This window comes from Anarhichas minor, unplaced genomic scaffold, assembly GCF_050575085.1.
Source record: "Anarhichas minor isolate MPS153535 unplaced genomic scaffold, ASM5057508v1 ptg000038l, whole genome shotgun sequence".
Taxonomy (NCBI): domain Eukaryota; kingdom Metazoa; phylum Chordata; class Actinopteri; order Perciformes; family Anarhichadidae; genus Anarhichas; species Anarhichas minor.
This window is the reverse complement of record NW_027466484.1, coordinates 354,875-369,087: the sequence shown is the minus strand read 5'-3', so window position 1 is coordinate 369,087 and position 14,213 is coordinate 354,875. Positions and strand designations below refer to the sequence as shown.

General features: G+C 42.2%; 1 protein-coding gene across 5 annotated transcripts in view; it reads right to left on the bottom strand.

The window, feature by feature from the left end:
- Positions 1 to 14,213, bottom strand: part of klc1a (kinesin light chain 1a) — a 39,944-nt gene that overhangs the window by 22,229 nt on the left and 3,502 nt on the right. For 4 of the 5 annotated variants that reach the window (XM_076107181.1, XM_076107185.1, XM_076107183.1 and 1 more), the window contains exons 2-7: positions 12,325 to 12,592; positions 10,837 to 11,067; positions 10,424 to 10,502; positions 6,680 to 6,908; positions 5,498 to 5,585; positions 2,797 to 2,898 (exon numbers count right to left, since the gene is read on the bottom strand). In XM_076107181.1, coding sequence (XP_075963296.1) covers positions 2,797 to 2,898; positions 5,498 to 5,585; positions 6,680 to 6,908; positions 10,424 to 10,502; positions 10,837 to 11,067; positions 12,325 to 12,591 — 996 coding nt within the window. In that variant the 5' untranslated portion in view covers position 12,592. Of the gene's footprint in view, positions 1 to 2,796; positions 2,899 to 5,497; positions 5,586 to 6,679; positions 6,909 to 10,423; positions 10,503 to 10,836; positions 11,068 to 12,324; positions 12,593 to 13,999; positions 14,134 to 14,213 lie in introns of all 5 variants that reach the window. The other variant, XM_076107182.1, reaches the window with a different exon arrangement.

Sequence of the window (14,213 nt, the reverse complement as noted above, 5' to 3'; positions counted from 1 at the left end):
CATTTCGCTTCCATCTCTGAATTTCCCTCAGTTTAAATCCTCTTGTCTGGTTTTGTCATTTTGGATTTCGTTTTGTCTGCCAATATGTTGTCCATCAGCAATATTTGTTACATCTCTTGCCAGGTTGCGTTGACCCTTTCACTGCTTACAGCTCATTTGTAACGTTGCTGATCTTGAACTTTGAGTCTAACATTACTCACTCACAACATTTCCCTCAACAGCAGTATCACCTGCATATTATGAGCTATTGTAGACCAATAAATCCAGGACGCCATAATGGAAATTAAATCTGTAACTGGTGTCTAACCTACGGAGGCATCTCCTAACGGACTTCGACCTGTGGACTATCGACCTGCTTGATTAAATAAAAGCAGAGTACAAACACATGAGTGCAGCAACAAACAGCCTTTATCACAGAAAACGACTAAACGCAGCCAAAAGACACAGAACCGGCATGAAAAAGAAATCTTTGCATTAATGTGGATATGAGAGCGCTGTGAGCTTCTCCTGTGTGCTGAGGCGGCTTAAAGTCATGAAAGACAAGTGTAGCGAGTGTGAAAGAGATGCAAAAGGACCATGAGAGACTAAGGTGACCAGACCTAGAAAAACTGCAGTGAGGGTTTTATCTGAGTCTGACTGAGCAGAATAGAGAGGGAAGGACGAGGAGACCGGCTGAGACTTTGAATCTCTTTTTCCTTCCTGGCACTTCTTTTTCAAAAGAGGATGAAGGAGGACAGAATGCAAAAGAGAAAAAGACATTAAGCAAGAGAAAGCTAGAACTCTCTGCTGGCTTGAGAAACGCTTCAGTAACAACACTGAGGAATGGGAGACGTGAACGAGACGTGAAAGAGTATCAGAGATAAGACGTAAATCAAGCAGCTTGTTGTTCAGATTATTAAAGTATAAATCTGTAGGAGGTCTGAGATCAATGCTTCACAGGATCATCTACCTCAGTCCTCCTCCTCCTCCACATAACACATCTGACAGCTTTCCTGTAAACATCATCAGCTGGAGAAGGATTGCCATAAGCCGCGTGCGACGACGAGGTCTGGGTCACCGACGTGTTTATCGATAGATACCGTGTCTTCAAATACCAGAAGTGCAGCAGTCTGAGGTGATTTCTGGGAAGCTCTGAGAAACACTAGCTTCCTCAAAATTTATGCTGAAGGGCCTCTACTTACAGGGCACAGACTGAACCCATGTTTTATCCAAATATTTACTGAATATGGGGATTTTTCTTTGGAGAAATCCTGAGATCCGTTTCTATCCCTCTGAGACATATTTCAATAAAGACGTCAGTGCAAAGACACAGCTAGCAGCAGGGAGGACTTCAGTTTCTTATTCAAGGACATTTGAGCAGAAAAGAAAACTTTGGCTGTTTGATGAAAGGTTCAAAAAGAATTCCAATGCAGTGGACTTGTGGGTTTTCATTATGTTGTTTCATTTAAAGGATAAGGCCGGCAGAATTACAAATGTCAATAGATCTATCGAAAAGAGCTAAACAAGCAAGCATTAGTTCCTCAATACTTTGCCCATTGGTTCCTACTGAAGACATAAATGTTTAAAAACAGGTTCATAATTTCATTAATTTCTTTTAACAGTCGGCCAATGTAGTTTTTATTAAACAAAACAGGAAGAAATAATAATTTCTCCTGAAGAGTCAAAAGCTTCTAAACCAGTTTATAGCTCCATCCCTCTTTTCTCCCCGACAACCAAACTCACTGAAGAGCTGAGCTTTCCCGAGCTTCTATAAATAAAAGAAGAAATGCAGGAAAAAGGAATCCTTATTATTCAGCAACTCTGCAGCAGCCACCTCGCCTGTGCAGGAAAAACCCAAATCTTTCAGCTCAAGCGAGAGCGTAATCTTCTGAGTTTAAGTAGCGTAACAAAAAAAATGAAGATGCTCAGGCTTAACCAAAGCCGACGTCTCATTCTCAGAGGAGAGCGAAGGAGCTGAGGACAGATACAGAGAAGTGGATCAGATGTTCTTCAGGATTGCTGAGCGGCATCTTTGTAAGCACCAAACTAGAGGTCAGACAAAATAATGACGATCTCCCCGGAGAGACAGGCTGACCCATGATGCACATTTAAAACAGAGTACACATATTTAAGGGTTTTTGTTTTTTTATTTCTATGAAGTGTAATTTCTTCTTTTGTTTTGTGTCTTAAACCTCCGTCACCTAAACAGCGATTGTCCAATCATAGCTTAGCAGAAGTAGCTAAATTACTTTTTGTTCAGTGCTTATGTTCTTGTACAGTATTTAATATTCATTGGTGTGAATACTAAACCATAACAGTGTAGTCCTGTGATTGGTAAAGCGGCTTTCGTCAGACAGAAGTAACCCTTAGACGTGTATGTCCCGGCTATTTTACAGCTTTCATTCCCAACACAGCCGTACCGGCACTTTCCCGGAAATGTTTCGAGGTCTTGAGGTGACACATTGGCGGGAACACATTTGGCTGAATATTGATCCCAGCTCCCATTCACACGTCACCCCATGCAGGAAATGTTCCAGAGCATTTCAGGGATGGACCGCAAGTTTAAAAAGCACTCTAGCGTCTTTAAAGCCGGTGACTCATGGAGAGTGAAATATTCAGTGCTTGGTGTTCGACTGTTCTAGGACACAGAGTTTGTCTGAAAGTGAAGTGAAAGTAAACTTTAGTTTGAAAGTGAAAGCTTTAAGTCTGGCGAAGAAGAAAAGAAGCAGAAAACAGCTGCTTAGTCATGCTTTCCTATCGTTTGTGTAACTGCTTCTGAATCTGTTTAGTTGTGGTGTTTGATGACCTTTGACCTACCTTTTCTCTGATCTCCAGCGCTCTCTTGCACAGAGGCTCCGCCTCCTTGTACTTCCCTCTCTTCCCATACAGGACGGCCAGGTTGTTGAGGGTGGCGGCGACCTGACAGGAACACAAACACATCCATTACTTCATTTCATTCATTCTTGGTGGTGAGCCTAAATTGTCTTCAACCGCAAGATTCCGCCACAGCAGCAAAGTGCCATTGATCTGGTGAGAGAGTAATCATCGAGGAGGAAGCGGAAACAGGAAGTGATTATGGTGGGCTGTAATTTGATCCCAATCAGATGTACGATGAATCTTGTGCACTCAGGAAGAGGGAGACTACCGAGGTCACCTCTCATCTCTGATTCAGACAGGCTCTGGTGGCCATGTGGGCAGAGTGGGAGGAAAGGAAGGAAGGAGGGAGGGCAGAGGTGACTGGAGGAGGGGAAGGGAGTGTCACAGGAAGAGAGGAGGGAGATAAATAAAAGGGAGAAGACAAACGACTGCAAATCAAATGATTCGACTACAAAGACGATGATCAATCTTTAAGTGTTCTTATGAACTACTTCACGGTTTCTTAACCAGGGGTCCTTGACTCTATAACAGGGGTACGTGTGTATATACGGTCATTTTTCAGAGAGGTGACATGGTACATATCCAGAGTTATCATGCCGAGGTCCAACCTTCACCTGTCACCGGATCTGATTCACTGGATGTAGACTGTGGGTATAAATCTGCCATTGGTCGCGTATTTCAAGCGCCATTCTGCCCCCCCCCCCCCCTTTACTATTTTGTAAGGACACCAATAATGCAACCTGGGCTTGACGCGCTCAAGATGTGAATGGTAAAAAGTAATACATTTTTGTACTATAGCAGAATGCTAATGGGAGCAGCACTGCGGTGAGATTACCTGCAGACCAACTGGCAAAGCTACAGACCACCCAATCAGCTCCTATGTAAACAGGATGGACGTGTGTTGCTACACGCATAATGGCCAACATTCAAAAAAGGGCAAAAAGAAACGCAAAAAGAAGAGGTTGAAAGATTAAGAAGATCGTAAATACTGTAGAAGGAAGAAACAATATGGTGAGAGGAATCCGGGTGAGATAATAGTTTATATTGTTGATAAAACTATGATTTTTTTATTATAAATCACTGAAAAAAATAATTTATTTATATGAAGAACCATCAGGGCCTGGTGGCAGGATGAGAGGATGGAGGGCTAACCTCAGAGAGTGATGGAGAGCCAGAGAGTGGAAACACAGGCCTGCTGGGGTTAACACAGTATATTTACGGTCACACCAACAAACAGAAGCTAATGGGGTCTGAGAGCAGGAGTGGGTCAATTATTTATGAACTCTACCATGTTCGCTGTGATCGTTCTGGACTGCAGTCACAGATGCATCACAATGTGTTTGGAGAAATTTAATTCGGAGAGCTGTAAAATGTGGCCTGAACACAGCCAACATTTCCCAAGAGGCTTCAGGGCAACATGTACTCCTGTATTCCACTGGAAAACATTACAATTTTATCAGTAATTCAGAAGTTGTTGTTTTGTTCTTGACAAACAATATCCTAAAATTGAGAAATTCTTCTTCTTTTTGTATCTAAGAAGTAAAATTCATGTTCTTATATAGAGCAAATTCAGCAGCTGGTATATTAGCACAACCTTTTTATACATATAAACCAGTTGAAGCTCCTGTTATTTAGAAGAGATAACACTTTTATAAAACACTTTTCTTTAGGAGTTCCACTTAGCAACTCTGAAACTCCCTGCAAGCTTCACAGGCTCTTTAATAATGATAAACGCCTCAAAACTGTAACTCAAGCACGACTTTGGCTGCGCTGTCATTACGGCTGTCAGTGTTGTTATATGTGTTACCTGAAGGGGAGCAGGGTCACATGTTATTGATCACCTGAGGGGGAAACCGGGACACTGCAGCAGCTAAAAATAGGTGTAGATCAAAGAGTAGAGATAAAGAATGCTTGTTTCCTTTAAATCTATTAACTGCAGGTTAAAGTGTTTATTGTACTACAGCCAGGAATCCATTGGTAGAGCTCTTGTTTGACTTTTAGTGAAATACACTTATTGGCTTTCTTGCCGAGAGTGAGCTGAGAGGATCAATACCACCCTTGTGTCTGCACTGTAAATATGAAGCTACCGCCAACAGCTTAGCTTAGTATAAAAACAGGGGGGGAAACGGCTAGCCTGGCCCTAGCCAAAATTAACGTAATCAGCAGACAAGCAGCTGCACATAAACTCTCATTACACCACAATTTGTCATTTTTAAGCTTTGGTTTGTTTGAATTAAATAAATGAGGAAAATTATGTTAATTAGTGATCTTTAGAAGCGCCAGATTTTGTGACCTTTGATAGAGTAAGGCTAGCTGTTTCTAGTCTTAATGCTAAGCTATGCTAACCACCTAATCGCTGTAGCTTCATATTTACTATACAAACTTAAGAGTGGTAAAAATCTTCTCATCCAACTCCCAGCAAAAGAATAAACTTTAAAAAATAAACGTTAAATAATCCGTTTAATGTTGTTCAGATGGGAGAAGTTGCTCAAATATTACTATCTGCCCTACAACCCATTATGTTAACGTGAGATACGAGATACATCTCTAATATTCAGATACATCTGATTGAAGCAATGTCACAAAGGTACTGTGCAGAAAAAACATGGCACAGCTGAATAAGTTAGACAGATGTACTCACAGCTGGATGGTCCCTGCCGAGAGTCTTCTCCCTGATGGCCAGGGCGTCGTTCAGCAGGTTGGCTGCTTCCTTGTATTTGTTCTGATCCCTGAAACAGACAGAAGCAAAATAGAGTCAGACAGAAACACAGCAGACACAGATGGACGGCACAAGCACACAAAAAAAAGAAACATAAAACTAAGCTAACAGTTTCCACCAACAGTCCATTATTTTCAGGTGACGTGGTCCAAACAGCTTTGCAGCAGTTCCCACAGTCAATGCAACAGTCTGCAGACAACAAGTCGACCCAGTCTCTCATTCCTGACTATTCACGGCACCGACTATTCACTGGATAAGATTTGTGGGAGTAACAAACACGGGTCCAACCGTCTAGTGTGTCACGCTTTTGTTCTTTTCTTCTTAACACTTCCCCCAGCTCTATTACTGTACTGTAAATCTCTGGTTGTGTCTGCTATGTTTGCTGTGTTCCACTTCTGACCTAGAAAGGCATCCAACTATTATTTGGGAGGTCCTACAGAGGCCTGTCACACAATGCTTTGATGGTTGTTACCCAAAGTGAGTTGTGAGGGGGACAAACAGACTACATGCTGGAACCGTTATCACAGCTTTCTCTCTGCAAAAAAGCCGCCCCCCCCAAAAAAGAATTGAGCTATAAGAGCAAAAAGGTTAAAACAATTCCTTTAACTGATAACTACTAAAACGCTGTCCCAGCATTCGCAGGCTTCAACTCTATTCTGAAGTCCTGAGAAGGCTTGTAAAGGAGTCAGCGTGGCCCAGGACTTTAAGGATTTACAAGCTAGTAAAGACTTGTGTTTTCATGGTGCCAACAGTGTGATGAAGGAAACAGAAGAGAAACTGTATATTAGTCCCAGCACTGACTGCAGTTGTTTAATATTATCATCATCTTCATAGGAAGTGGACAGAGAAAGAAAAATCTGATCTAGATCTTAATTTATATAAAAAATATATTAAATATGCCAACAAATCTGATTAAATTCATTAACTTTTGATTTAGGTTAAAATGACACTCTTAAACGACTGAAAGAGGAAGGTGAAACAGTCGGCCATAAAGTCCTTTTGTAGCTGGTAAACTCCCGGAACTGCCTCCTTGATGTCTAAAACACTATTTAGGGAACAACAACTAACAGCTCAGAGCCCAGAGGAAATACCTGATAGACCCACCTGTAAACAAGGGCGAGGATATTGAGCATGGTGGCCACGTCCGGGTGGTCGTGTCCAGAGGTCTTCTCCAGGTCTTCCAGGGCCTGTTTGCAGAGGGGCACAGCCACCTCGTACCTGCCCTGGGAGGCGTACTGGATCACCAGGTTGTGGAGGGTCCTCAGGCGGGCCGGGATCTCGTAGCCCCCCTGCTGGGCCGCCGCTGCCGCAGCACTGCCGTGAGTCGGCTGGACTGGAGACACATGGAGGAAAGATTAGATGCACAGGACACACACACCTCCGTTTTTTACCTTTTCAGTCACGAATATATATTTGATGCTTTAGACAGGGTTTATCTTTTCAAACTGTAATTACAGATAAAGTCAGTATTGTGTTCACTAATAATACATTTTATAACTAAAATGACAATAGTTTTGGTCCACTGATTATTTTCTCCAACAATCAATTAATCTATGTTCTATAAATTAAGTCACACTTCCCCAAATCCCAAGAAGACGACTTTAATACTAACAGACTAACAGTCCAAAACCCAAAGATATTACATTTTCTATCACACAAGACAAAGAAAAACTTAAAATTCTCATGACTGAGAAGTTGGAAAGAAGTAATCTTTGGCATTTTGTGCTTAAAATGAGTGTTTGAATATGAATCAACTCAAACGTTGTTGGTTAATTTTAACATTCCTGTGAAGATATTATTTACTTGAGTTCCTATAAATAAGTCAAAGCTGAAACCACAACAAACAAACAGGCTACTAACATATGGCCTGCAAACAAGATTATTCACACATAACCAATGACCTCATTCTGCTACAGCGCACAGCAAATGTGCTGCTTTCTGTGGGTTTACGAGGTCAGGAGGACAGGATGAGGAACGTCTGCCCGTCTGTCTGTGTAGAAGTGTGTGTGTGTGTGTGTGTGAAAGAATGTATATGTGTGTGATGAAAACACCCGATTGAGTTCCTTATTAAAAAGCATGTAGCACTCTATTTACTCTGAAGGAGAGACACTTTATCTTACCATGTTTTTTATTGTACCAAAATACCGAGGCCGATTCCTTGCATGTGAGAATCTACTTACAATAAACCTGATTCAGATTCTAATTCTGGGGTAAAAACTATCATCAGTCTCCTGAAGCCCAATATGACGTCTTCACATCGCTTGTTTTGACCAAAATCTAAAGATATTTTCAGATTATTATCGGTAGACATACACCTGGTACATTGTGGTTCACGGTCGGCATCTTAAACCCCCGAACTCAACCAGTTTTTACACATCAAGGCCAGTTTACCAGTCTTAGGGAATACTTGAAGGATAAAAAGCCATCAAGTTGCATCATGGGAAGTGTAGGATGCATCTTTTTTTCTTTAAACTGTTGTAGGGACTAAAAGTGAAGCTCTCTCTTAAACATCCTGGAGGTTGAATGGAGGTGTTTTTCAGTAGCTCACCGAGTTAACCAAATGACGGATAATGTAAATATTTTGTACAGAAAAAATCTGCGCCACTTTAAGCCGAAGGCCAATTTAAATAAAGGCAGGGCTGTCATCACCATTATCTCTTTCCTGCTGACGGCAATTCACCAAAACCCCAAAAGCCCTTCAGACAGGAAAGACATCTAATCTACTCCAGCATTACACACACACACACACACACACACACACACACACAGTCTTACTGTCCTCTCTCATCCATCACACGTCTCCATTTATTCAAAAACACACCGTACTTTAAGCTCTGCTCATCTGCACATGTGATTTATGTTCCCACTTTTATTTGATGCCATGAAGGAGGAAGAGAGATTTTTGGAAACATAGAACCAATAAACCTCGTGCTTCTCTCCCCCTCCAGGCTTCCACCCATCTGTTTCTTATTCTTTAGCCCTCCGAGTGTTTGTGTACACCGTCATCAAATGTAGCTCGATTGTATTTACTGTAAGCACTGACGTGTGGGTGTGAGCAACAATGAGACATGTTTATGTGTAAATGGGCGTGGGTGCATAATTACTAAAAAAATAAATTGTGTTTATCTCAAACCTGACTTATAACTTATTTGCAAGTTGCTGTGAATGATTCCCAACATTAAATAAATCTGACATATACAGTATATACCTTTATATACACGCTACTATCTCAATAACCCAGAGGAGAAACCTCATTTGATTTTTAATTCATTGTGCAGTATTGACATCTTATGATGTAGAAAGTCAATCTCATGCTCCCCCACTTTCCCAACCAAACGTACAGCTACATTCTATTAAGTGTGTCTCTATTTATAATTCACACCCAGTCTGTGCTGCTGGGAAAACACTGAAAATCAGCATCAGGAAGCCAGTTTTCCACCTAAAAACATCAAACGAATGGAGGCCCTCTAATTTGACACAGTATCCCGAAACCAATCTGCTCCGCTCTCGCTGCTCTACAACGTGCTCTACAGTCAGAATTTAGGCCAAAACACAGGGAAGTCTGGATCAAAACCTAAAATTACACCCACCAAAAAACACTGCGCGAGTGGGAAATTACCACCCGACACATTCTGGTCGGCAACAGTAGAAAAGCTCGTTTCTCTTTGAGAGCAGAAACTCAGAGAACAAACTGTTCAATGCAGAGAGAAACTTGAAAAGTTAAGAGCATCAGACTTCAAATGAGCTGCAAATATGTCACGAACATTATTGTTTTTGGATCTTTCTGCCTCTTAGAAAGGACACAACTCTTTAGTTCCCCAAACGTCCTCAAAGCTACGGTACATTTATTTATATACATCAGCAAATTAAGTGCTGTAGCTCTTCTGGTTGAGGTGTTGGATTTAACTGTCGTTGAGGAACAGGTTGGTTTAATATGGTATTATAGTACCAAATGTTTAAGCATTTAATTCATATTTAAAGCCAAAGCAACACTACTGTGGTCTTTTGCCAAACATTATCTCACCTGACTACAGCGACACAAAAAGAACTCGCTGCAGAAACCCTGGAACCATAGAACACTGTTTATAACACCACACTGGTTGGGAGTTTTTCACCCCATTTGGCCTCCCTCCAGGCTAAACTAGGTCCTGACTAATGGGCCTTTACAGCCAACACAGCTTCACTGTCTGGGCTGCTGAGCGACTGAAAGAGCAGCCCATCAAACACTGAGGCAAGGGGTGGACATGAAGAGTAGGAGCAAAGAGTAAGAGAGAGAGTAAGAGAGAGAGCGAGAGAGCGAGAGAGAGAGACCAGGAGAGAGAGAGCAAGAGAGAGCAGGAGAGAGAGAGCAAGAGAGAGCGCGAGAGAGAGAGAGCAAGAGAGAGCGAGAGAGAGAGCGAGGCCGGGAAGGTTAAAGCAGACAGAGATGAAGAGAGAAAGATCCATGAGGCTTCTTACGTATGGCAGGAGAAATGCACCAACATATATTAGGTGATGTATATATTCTGACACTGGGGACATCCACCGATTAGACTTCGGTATATTTCAATTGTCACTGGTGCAAAGATTTGTTTTCAGAGGACAAATCAATTTTTAAAAGGAGTGACATTTTCAAAATTCCTGCAACCATCAGGGAGAAACCTGCACATCATTAGTCACAACGTTCAACTGCAAAGTATTAATGTTCTAGAAGCTGAAGTTAACTATGTCATTCAACTATTGCATAACACATTTTAGGAAACTATCTCAATCACATCTACGCCCCGAGGACAGGAACTACATTTCATATCTGGGTCCAGGACTGATTATGAATCCCCCCCCCCCCCCCCCAAGAGTAGAGACACTTACTGCCTGGAGGTTGGTCGTCCTGGTCATCTGGGAAGAGGTCGTCCAGAGTCTCTTTACTGGAATCAGAGTCCTTCTCCTCCTGAGAGGAGGTGTGAGGGGAGAGCAGCAGGACAATGATCGAACTGACTCCATGTTTACTAAATTCATAAAAGAGTATTCTTATTTATCTGCTCATGCAGTCCTTCTGTAGCATAGGTCCAGTCAAGCAAATTTCATAAGTGTTACAATATTACAGAAATTGTAATATTGATCGAGGCAGAACAAATGAACCACTAATGGACAACTTCAGACCTTTCTGTTTGACTTATAGAAACTCTGAAGCTCGGTGAATCCCTACTCTGTTACTGAGTGTCTTTGTTTTGGAGGATAAGACGTCTCGTCAAACACACTCTGAAGAAGACCCGGGGACTCACCGACGGGGACAAGTCCTCGTCGTACTTCTTCAGCTGGTTCATGAACTCCAGGTGCTTCTTCTCCTCCTCCAGCTGGGCGACGCTCTGCTCGCTCTTCTGCAGTTTCTGCTGCGTCCCGGCCAGCTCGTCCCTCAGCCACTGGTTCTCCTGGCAGAGCCGGCGCACCTGAGCCCGAAGCTTCTGCTTCTCCGACTCCACCGAGCTCAGGTGGCTCGACAGCGCCATCATCACCTGGACAAAGACGAGGGGAGGGGGGGGGTTTCTTAACACACCACAGTTGCTTTGGGATTAGGGATGTTTAGGAGTCTGTCTTTAAAGTGGTATAAAGTAGACCATGTTTCCCTGCAGTCATGAACATGATCTCATTCGTATGAATTGACTTAGAACCACCTCATAACAATATTCACACTCGTAGCTACAGTCATCCTGGGCTGTAGACCAACATCCTTCTATTAGTGTGATAATTATCTGAAGATATTAAAATATCATAATACCAGAGTCATTGATACATAAGGGGCTATATTCCTAAACATTTGAATTCTAAGGTGAACAGTGGCAGATTCAGAGGCAGCATCGTGTGTACATTAGGGTTTAAAAACAGAACTAAACACTGGTGTTACTTTGAGGCACTTTGGGTAAAAGCATCCACCTAACAGCAGATGGTGTGAGGTAATGGGAGGGGTATACTTAGACAAAGTGTTTGAGGCATAGAGAGAATAGGATAATTATGCAGAAAAATATGAATCACACTCTACTTACAATAACTGCGAGCTGCCTAAAGAGCTGAAGGTGGGTATTAGAGTCAGCATGGTGCAGTGTATTGTATATTTAATAGGCAAGGCATGCTGGGAGATGGAGATGAGGGGCTAAAGCATCAGCAGTGACTCATCAGTGACTCATAGGCCGGTGTTTACCAGCTGAGTAACGACAGAGAAACTTTCTCGAAAAGAAAATCTGCATTTAAAAAAAAAAATAAGTTTTATTTCTTAGCTGTAAAATCTTCTCTCTTCATTTCTCCCTCAGGAGGATTTGGGATATCCAACCGTGCACCTTTAGAAGAGGAACTTAGTCTTTGGAGTGCATATGCTTTGTGTTCTTAGTCTGTTATGTGTATCACTTCAGAAAGAGTCAACTTAAGGTCAGTCAGCAGCATCTTTTGAAGCCTTTGTGAAGTCTGTCTCAGATACGCCTCCATTCTAACAAATCTATGAACAATAATTAAGTGATGTACAGTCTGTAGTTTGTCCTTTTAGCTCATCACGTGTGGTGCTGCTGACAGGCAAAGAAAAAACAACAAGAAATGCCATTTCTGTATTTCTTATATATTTTTAAAAAGGAGTGAAAAGAATGGCGATGTTAGTAGTCGGCTCTTGTTTGCACTGTCCACTTTGCTGCTGTAATCCTGTAAATGTCCCCGCTGTGGGACTAACAAAGGATTGTCTTATTTTATATTTCAGCTGGTGATGATTCACCGAGGACTGACGGTACCTGTGCCTCGCTCAGCCCGAGCTCCAGCATCTCCAGAGACTTGCGGATCATGTGGGACTTCTCCTCCACCAGGACGCCCTCCTCGTCCTGCTTCAGGCAGCGCAGCGTGCCCAGCAGGCCCTCCAGGATGGAGTGGTGCTCCTGCTTCAGGGCGTCCAGCCCCTGGATCACCTGCTTGGTCCGGGAGATGATCTCGTCCTGGGACAGCTTCTCCCCAGGGTCCTCCTCCTCCTTCATGCACACCATGGTGGACATGTCCTCACGCATCCTGCAGATGGAACAACAGGGACAGGAGAGTTAAAGTCAATGTGATGTATTCACCCATTTTAATGAGCCTACGCATACACAGCCAATAAAGCTGATTCTGATTCAACACTGAAATAAAGTCTGTATCAATGTGACCGGAAAGATCTCATAAAAGTACAAACATTCAGGCTCTAATGCAGAAGAGCTATTCTCCTCTAAAGAAGTCACATAACTTCTATGCTTGAAAAATGAATTACATGAAAGGCAACAAAAGGTTTAATCAGGATTAATGTTTACTGCTGCAAAAAATGTCAGAGACAGGACCACCACACGACGTGTAGCATATTGACTAAATCATTAATGAGCACGTAATGAAACGCGGAACCTTCAGATGTTTCATTCAGAGTTGCATCCTCCTGACCTTTTCTGTTCTTTGTGGCAACCACACAGCCCGATGCATCTGCCTTTAAATCAATACTGTCTTAAACCAAAAGGTGACACCTGAACCATCCGCCCAGGCCCACTGGACAGCTGAATCCACCCTGGTGATCAACGAGGCAGACTGACAGGAGTGGCAGGTAAAACAGAAATTATTATTATGCAAATATGAGCCAAAAACACTGCACGTTAATATCGGTTCCTCTCACGTTGACTCCTCATGCACTCCTTCCCACTCAATCCTGACTTTCTTTGCTTTGTATTCTCTCTCTCTCTCACACACACACACACACACACACACACACACACACACACACACACACACACACACACACACACACACACACACACACACACACACACACACACACACACGTTATGTTTCTACTTCACGGCTCCATGAAGAACACAGAAGTGAAACAACTCTCCAGTGACTCACTCAGCAGTCTTATCCTTAATGCTGCAACGACACAGTGAGTTGTACCAGCCGGCCCACCTCAGTATAAAAGCTGCTGTGGTACCAGAAGACATTTTGAAAAGATCACATTAACTTCAAACTTGTACTCAACCACATTTGAAAAAGGATTTCCTAATACTGTAGGCAAACTGATAGTATTTGTATTCATCCTGTTGTTGGTGCTTATGTTTCACTTTGTTTGTCAAAATCAACATCAGATCCATCAGATCCAAATGACACTTGAATAATTATATTCCCATTAACACCTACAAACAGAAGAAAAACAACTATTCTCATTATAGATTAACCTGCTGGTTGTTTTTCTCAATTAATTGACCCGTCATACGGTCAATAAAACCTCAGAAAGAAGTGAACAATGCAGCCAAATAAACCATCAAATCCTCAAAGTGAAGAAGCTGGAACACAGGTGTGTTTTCTATTTTAGCTTGAAGAACGATTAATTGAACTTACAATACTTATACTATAAAATAGTTTACAGTAATTCCACATGAGATGAGATACAACTAGTCATACCTGTCTGAGTGGAAATTTCACCAGCAACCACCCAAACACTGACATGTTTCCATGTAAGCAGGTAACCAACCATCGTTTGGAGTTTCTACTGGTGTTGCAGAGAACAGACGGGCTGCTTCAGCATAATAACGTACCTGTGGACAGTAATCCATCAAGTAATTAGGAAAATGCACATAATATCAGTTAACACTAGTGTTTCCATCAAATCCATTCA